The sequence below is a fragment of the Salvelinus namaycush genome, chromosome 25 (genome assembly GCF_016432855.1).
Source record: "Salvelinus namaycush isolate Seneca chromosome 25, SaNama_1.0, whole genome shotgun sequence".
Taxonomy (NCBI): Eukaryota; Metazoa; Chordata; class Actinopteri; order Salmoniformes; family Salmonidae; genus Salvelinus; species Salvelinus namaycush.
The window spans coordinates 40,676,639-40,684,566 of record NC_052331.1 but is presented as its reverse complement, the minus strand read 5'-3'; the positions used below and the strand labels follow the sequence as shown (position 1 = coordinate 40,684,566).

Below are 7,928 nucleotides of genomic sequence, written 5' to 3'. Positions count from 1 at the left end.
AATCAGGTAGGAACATTCTAGCCAACGAGAGAGAGAGAGAGAGCCGATAAGTGCGTGAACAACTGACACAACTCCGATATAAAATATTTTTTCTCAAAGATGCCGGAATGCCACGTGTGTCCACTTATATCATTACATTTCTAACACCCTAATCATTACGAAACTTCTGTTCAATCAAATAAGCCTCACATCGCAAATTAGCAATTACATTTTTTGTTGTAGACCAAATTCGACACTCATAGATTCCCATACAAAAACAAAAATCCCCATTTGGTCTGCTAAACGCGGTATTGTCGCGCGCACAGCTTTTTGGGCTGGAGTTGAACATCTTACTTTACCTTTGACTCAAATCAAAGAACAGTGAAGAGAATATGGCCTATTCATTGTTCTTTGATTTGGGTGTACCGGTGTGTGTTAAATCAGCCACTAGGTGACAGTAAAGCTTTAGTTGTTAGGCAACATGAGAGCAGTGTTTCATAATCCTGGTCCACGGGACCCCAAAGGGGTGCATATTTTGATAGGGCTAAAAAATAAAATGTGCACCCCTTTGTGTCCCCAAGACCAGGATCAAGAAACACTGCAGTAGACAGATCAGGGCCACGTTCAAAGGTTCTCTAATGTTGCAGATAGAAATGTCATGAATAGAGCCTGATTTCTTGTTCCATGTCGGAGAGGCATGTTTGTTCTATATACGGGTAGTTGTTCTATATAACATATTTATATCTGAACTGTCCAAAACGTGTCCTGCTGAACGCGCCCCAGAGTATGAATGAACATACAGTATCATAATCAAATGTCATTGTCATTGTGATGTCAAGGTACTTCCGCCGGCAGGTACCCTAGAGGTTAACAGCGTTGAGCCAGTAATTGAACGGTTGCTGGTTTGAGTCCCTGAGCCGACTGGGTGAAAAATCTGTCAATGTGCCCTTGAGCAAGGCACTTAACCCTAAGTTATCCTGTAAATGACTAAAATGTACATTTAAATCACACTACAGGCCCGGGACTACTGAAATATAAAATGTCTTTAGTCACCTTGTTTACACTGTTCTTTTGTCTTCTTCTATGGCTGACGAAAGACACAAGATAATGTGTGACTGTCTGTGTGTGGCTGGGATAGGTAACTTCTCTGGAGAATCGTTACAGTTTTTTGTGGTTATTGGTCTGAAAAGGTCTTCATTATAATTTTCACCTCATTAATTAATTATTAACTACATTTATTTATTATAACAATGTCAGTGACTAGAAATTTCAGTTTTTTTTTCTTGTTCCTCTTTGGGGTTTTATGTCTGTGTGCAAACCAAACCAGAGACGGTATAGAAACCTTATTCAAATGTGCCCTTTTATTTTTAATGATTTCTTATTTGAATACCGGAAGTTACGTTTAAAAAAGGAAGAAAGAAGGAAACGCATCCACGAACAAAGCTCACATAATTGTATTTTGAGTCCAAGTATACTGGCACTGAAAGCTCGAAATGCGAAAACACCATATTCTGATTGAAGAAGGTATGGTTGCTGTGGCCTTCTCTTTGGTGTTGTCAACATTTCTCGGCTAGTTAGCTAGTGTATTGAATTAAAAACGTGAGGGACTGTAGCTAGCTAGCTAGCTATTAGACAGTTTAGCCACACGTTGTAAAAGATGTGCCACAAACAAAAACGTAGCTGGTTAGCTGAACAAAGTAATTGCATTTTCACATGAAAATAGCACTTGATTTTCTATGTAATATAGTAGCTCGTTTTCAAGGAATGACATTATATGAAGAAAAAAATATATACTTTGCTAAAACTTTGGAAGCTATAGAATAACAAGGATACTTGACAGTGTTATCAAAGAGGACAGGGTTTTTGTTATCCAAATAACTGAATGTGTGCCTGCAGTAGGTCCCCCTATCATCTCTGTTATCCAAATAACTGAATGTGTGCCTGTTGTAAGTCCCTCTCTGCCCTATAATATCAGTTTTCCAAATAAGTGAATTTGTCCCTTCTGTAGGTCCCTCAAGCTGGATAACAGAGATTAACTGAATTTGTCTGCAGAAGTTCCCTATCATCTCTGTTATCCAGCTAACCGAATTTGTCTGCTGTAGGTCCCCCTATCATCTTTGTTATCCAGCTAACTGAATTTGTGTCTGCTGTAGGTCTCCCTCTCCCCCTACCATCTCTGCGTCTGTTGGTTCCTCCACTGCGGCTGGTGTCTGCAGCTCTATGGCAAGTTGTTCAGCAGAGAGACATAATGGACTACGGGTTGGTGGAGGAGTTTGTCACCACTGTGTTGGAAATAGTTCCTGATATGATGAGTTACAGGGAGAGAGTCCAACTCATCATGGGGCTCCGAGCACAGGTGAGAGATGGTGCTGATGGGTGTAGAGGGAGGGGCCAGAATTCCTCAACTCTCATCTCCCGACCTGTATTCATTAGTGTGTACACCGTAGTACCGTACCGTATTCTGAGGCTTTTTAAACACAAACCCTTACGGGTGGCAGGTAGCCTGGTGGGTTAGGGGCTTTGGGCCAGTAACCGAATCACCAAGCCCACTAGGTATGAGCAAGGCAATTAACCCTAAGGGGCGTCTCAGGGCGAGTGGGATATGCAAAAAACACATTTCCATTTTACACCTCACACTTGTACAGGCCTCTTGCACATACAGTGGAACAGGACTATATACACACACCCTAATAATAATCATTTAAACATCAGCTATCTGAGCAGCTAACCGATCGCTGCAGCTGTACATAGTCCATCTGTAAATAGCCCACCCAATCTACCTACCTCATCCCCATATTGTTTTTATTTACTTTTCTGCTCTTTTGCACACCAGTATCTCTACTTGCTCATCTATCACTCCAGTGTTAATCTGCTAAATTGTAATTACTTCGCTACTATGGCCTATTTATTGCCTTACCACCTCACGCCATTTGCACACACTGTGTATATAGACTTTCTTTTTTTCTATTGTGTTATTGACTGTACGCTTGTTTATTCCATGTGTAACTCTGTGTTGTTTGTCACAATGCTTTGCTTTATCTTGTCCAGGTCACAGTTGTGAATGAGAACTTGTTCTCAACTAGCCTACCTGGTTAAATAAATGTGAAATTCAAAATAAATTGCTGCTTTTAGTGTCTGTTTTTATGGTGTATTTATTGGTGCTGTATTGGCTTGTGCAATCAAATTTCCCCTCTGTGGGATGAATGAAGTACCATCTTGTTTTTGCAACAAAAAATACTTTCTTATTAGATGTGTGTTTCAGCCCATTTGCTTTCGAGTGAATACACTCCCGATGTCAATATACTGTTTCTATTTTTGTTGGCCCACCCACCAGTCCAATTTTAATTGCATTCATAACAAATTGAACTTTTACTTCATCAGCTGGTTCTGGAGTTGTGTCGCTCTGATCACCTAGCCAACCCTGAGACCATTCAGCCACACCTGAACAGGATGAACACCTGTATCATCACTCATAGTGACAAGGAGGTTAGTACTACCCAGTAACAGATCAAGACTTGTAACGCTGCTACTTAGTTGAATTTATTGACTGAGCTATCCATACTTGCTGTAGATTTCAGATCCTGAGATGGAGGCATCAGAATTAACTTTCCGGAAGCTGATTCAAACTCTGCTGGAAGACCCAGTTGAGAAAGAACACTTCTTTCAGGTCAGTGTTGTAACTTAAAGCTGCTGATAACTAAGGGGCAATTTATTTTACGAGGCAGGTGTAAATAATTGTCTAAATCAGAAAGTACTGAATATCCTCTACTTGTTTCTTAGAATATTTTTCCAGAGGAATTTGGCCCCAAGTATGACTCCACACTGCAGACTCTGGTGTGGGAGTTCCTCTCCAGGCTGGAGAAGCTGCTTCCAGCACCAACCCTTCAACAGGTACCATGCTAACATCTTATTACCTTCATCAGCATACTGTCATACATGTTGTTTAACAATTGCATATGTTATAATATAAATTGGGATACATTGGTCTTTTTAAAAGCCATTCTCTTCCCATTAGACTGCATCTTGGTTCCTACCTGATCCCTCTGTCTTGGAGGAGTGTGTGCAGTGTGTATCCCACCCTCAGCCTTTGAAGACCCTTCTCCAGCACCACAACAACACATGTGGACATGTAGACACCAATGGTAGGAGAAATAGACTGGACAGGAAATAATGTTATCAGAAAGCCTATAACATTTCCATGTTTGGCTTTAATATTGACTTTTCTTCTTCAACTGTCCCTAGCTCTGTCTTCCGGTGACAATCAGATCCTCGCGTCAATGTCTCTCACTTCCTTAGTGATAGATGAAGCCGTCACTGACCAAGCTGACCCAGAGGTCCAATCGGAACCTGAGCAGGAATGTATGAGTCCTGTCTCATCTGACAATGAGCCAAAGATGGCCTCTTTGTTGGAACACATGGAGAGTGAACTGTTGCATTTTAATAAAGAGGTGAAGCCTGCTTTTTTGGAGGTAGCATGTAGACACAAGAAAACAACAGCGAAAAACAATACATCTTTTCACCACCTTCACACTGACAGTGGGCTGAAAATCCAAGGAAAAGCCCACAGCAGCCAACATGAAGTGCAGGACATTTCTAGTTTATCTACTTCCTGTCGGCTCCGTCAGCCCAAAGTGCTGCTACACAGACTTGACATTACTGATATGAAGAGACCTCTGACACAGGTAGCAGCAACACCGAGGAGAGAGAGGCTTCAGATTGGCAAAGTGGGATCCCAAGGACAGAGAAGAGGACAGGTCATATCACGAAAGAGTGAGAGGAATATCAATGAAGAGTCCTCTGATGGTCAACCTCAGTATTCTCTGGTCCCTGACCCATCCCCTACCTCAGAGCAGCCTAAAAGAAGCAAGCGTGTCAAAATATGCTCCTTGTGTAGAAAGACTTTCAGCGAAGCAAAGGATTTGACGGCACACATGAGATCTCACAATGAGCAGAGCCCTTACAAGTGCACCCAGTGTGGACAAGACTTTGAACACCATGAGGACTTACAGAAACATCAGCAGAATGTGTGTGAGGAGGCAGCTCAACCAGAAGAGGACAACATGTCTACGACATCTTTTAAGGAGGATGACATGTCTATGACATCTGTGGAGGATGATTGGACAGAGATATCCCACCCCCATGACACTTTACCTCGGAACAAAAGAGGTCCCTATGTTCATCACACACCAAAAGCTTTCCAGCCTTCCAAAGCCAGACAAATATGCCATGTGTGTCACAAGACTCTTTGTAATGTATTTATGCTGAGAAGGCACCTGAAATCCGTTCATGGTCTGCGCCCCTACAAGTGCTACAACTGTGAGGCAAGTTTTGGGAATAATCCTAGTTTGAAGAAACATGTTAAAGAGTGCTTGAAGACGAAGAAACGCCACCCTTGCTCTCTGTGCGGTGTGACCTTTGAGCGTTCAGAGGGGAACCAACAGCAGTTCATAGCTGCAGTAAAAAATGGTACAGTGATACCCCAGACCTCCAGTTCTACACCACAGAATGCAACAGCCTTCAGTGCTCTGCCTGTTCTGATACAGTCCTCCAGTAATTACAGAACATGTCTTCTGTGTAATGAAACTTTCGATACTGCAGCGAACTTGAGAATACACCTAAAATGTCAACATGTTGTACATCCTTACCCATGCATCAATTGTGGGGAAAGTTTCCCAAGCATATCGGATCTGCGGATACACAAGTGTTCAGGTCAAAACATTCCAGACTCCAGAAAGTGTCCGGGGTGCAGGAATAGGACCTCTCAATCCACACCGCAGCACTTAAAGATAAGTCAGGAAGTGAACCTTAGACACCAGACAGAAAGGCCACTAGTTGCAGCAGAAAACGAGATGGCGATCCCGCAGTCCTGCAACACAGATGTTTACTACTCAAATGACTTGCAGCAATGCCAGCCAAAGGAGTGTGAGATTAACGTTCAGAGAGGACAGCAAGACTGGAGTGAGGCAGTTGATCCAAACCAGCATCCAGAGGAGGTTGATCCAAACCAGCATCCAGAGGAGGTTGATCCAAACCAGCATCCAGAGGAGGTTGATCCAGCGGACAGAAGCAGTTCTCTGGTTCCAATGGAGGATGGGACAGAGATTCCCCAGAGCCAAAGCACGTCATCCGAGAACCCAACAACTTCCAAAGCTCCTCCCACTGGCGTGATTTTAAATTCTAGAACATGTCTGGTGTGCTATAAGACATTCTTTAACAGAGCAAGCTTGCTTCAACATCGGAGACGTCACTCACAGGGTCAGGGACCCCACACATGCGCCATATGTTCAAGGAGCTTTGGTCGAGCTTTCGACTTGACGAGACATCAGGCCAGGAAAACAGGTTGTGGGTCAATGCACCGTAATCTGGTTGTACATGAGAATGCTCCTACAGTAGTGAAACCGGTCTTCTCTTGCCCCCGTTGTCAGGAATGGTTCACGAGCGAAAATAAACTGGAAACACACATGCTATGTCACACAGGGGAAGGGTTCACATGTAGGTTTTGCGGCAAGATGTTTGCTAAACAATATAAATTATACATCCATGTTCGTTCGCATATTGACAGACCTCATCTATGTGATGCATGTGGTAAGGATTTCAGAACTAAGTATGCATTGAAAGTGCACACGCGTGTACACACAGGAGAACGACCATTCTCTTGCCCAGATTGTGGCAAAAGATGTTCTTCGAAGGGTAATCTGAAGGCCCATCAACAGAGTCATACAGGAGAACGTCCATTTGCGTGCCCTCTCTGTAAAGTACGCTGTCGCATAAAGTCGCAACTAAAAGTACACATTTTAACTCACACAGGGGAGAGGCCTCATAAGTGTTTGGCTTGTGGGAAGACTTTTCAACTGAAACTTTTGTTGAGAAAACATCAGTTAGCTTCGTGTTCTTAGTTGTCTTTGACTCCCAGGATGTACATGTTTTTTTGTATACTTTGTTTTTATTGTAGGATCACAAAGAAAGTACAAATAAAGTAAAATAAAAGAACAAAAAAGATCTGGCAGTTACAGTGCACTTCATATCTTCATCATCATATTAGTTACATTAGCATCTTTGAATTAGACCTTCTCCAAGTATGAAACCCATTTCTCCCAGTATTCCTGACCTCTCCTGTTGAGTTCTTAAAGCAAAGGGCATACGCTCCATGTGGTGTATTTCTTCTACAATGTCTATCCATTGTGTCACTGTGGGAGGGTCTTTTTGTAGCCATTTCCTAGTGATAGCCTTTTTACTGGCTGCCAGTAGGAGCTTCAAGAGGTACTTTTCTCTATTGTGTAAGTTATCTGGTATTTCACCCAAGTACAAAGAAATGAATGTTTGTTCTATGTCAAATCCCATTATTTTTCCAATGTTAGATCTTATTTCTCCCCAGTAAGTTTCGATTGCGGGGCAGGACCAAAAGATATGAGAGTGGTCCGCCCTCAATAGACCGCATTCTCTCCAACAAGGGTGTGGTGAGCCAGTCTGTTTTGATTTCAGTTTAGGTGTTATGAAGAAACGTATAGCATTCTCTCCAACAAGGGTGTGGTGAGCCAGTCTGTTTTGATTTCAGTTTAGGTGTTATGAAGAAACGTATAGCATTCTTCCAACAGGATTCTCCATGACCTTGAGTTGGTGGAGCTTTGTTGAGTCTCTAATATGTTCAACCATGTTTCATCAGTTATTTCAATGTTAAGTTCCTCCTCCCATTTCTGTTTAATATAGTTTGTAGAATGTTTCTTTGAAGCTTGAATACACAAGTAGAGATTTGAAATCATTTTTTTGTTACTCCCCAAGTTGTATGCGTTAGTGAATACTTGGATTAATTTTGGAGGTGCTCGAGGGTCAGTCACTTTTATCGATGTACACGTTTAAGTGTTCGATTTCATTCGTCAAGATTCACCACGTTACCAGCTCGTAACTAGGTGTAAATTGTAATCCATACTGTAGCCTTCTCCTTTTGCTAC

The 7,928-nt window shown here is 42.3% G+C and overlaps 1 protein-coding gene across 1 annotated transcript; it reads left to right on the top strand.

The window, feature by feature from the left end:
- Positions 1–1,397: 1,397 nt before the first annotated feature.
- LOC120020736 (gastrula zinc finger protein xFG20-1-like) lies at positions 1,398–7,271 on the top strand. Its single transcript, XM_038964472.1, has 7 exons — positions 1,398–1,503; positions 2,133–2,335; positions 3,361–3,465; positions 3,551–3,646; positions 3,760–3,870; positions 3,995–4,121; positions 4,222–7,271. The coding sequence occupies exons 1-7, from the start codon at positions 1,473–1,475 to the stop codon at positions 6,873–6,875; spliced, it is 3,327 nt and encodes a 1,108-aa protein (XP_038820400.1). The 5' UTR covers positions 1,398–1,472; the 3' UTR covers positions 6,876–7,271.
- The last annotated feature ends 657 nt before the right edge of the window (positions 7,272–7,928 follow it).

Bases quoted from the DNA above. Each gene is read 5' to 3' on its own strand.
- LOC120020736 (XM_038964472.1), top strand. From the start codon at position 1,473: ATGCGAAAACACCATATTCTGATTGAAGAAG. The intron at 1,504-2,132 runs GTATGGTTGCTG...TGTCTGCTGTAG, and splicing joins CCATATTCTGATTGAAGAAG to GTCTCCCTCTCCCCCTACCA. The intron at 4,122-4,221 runs GTAGGAGAAATA...AACTGTCCCTAG, and splicing joins TGGACATGTAGACACCAATG to CTCTGTCTTCCGGTGACAAT.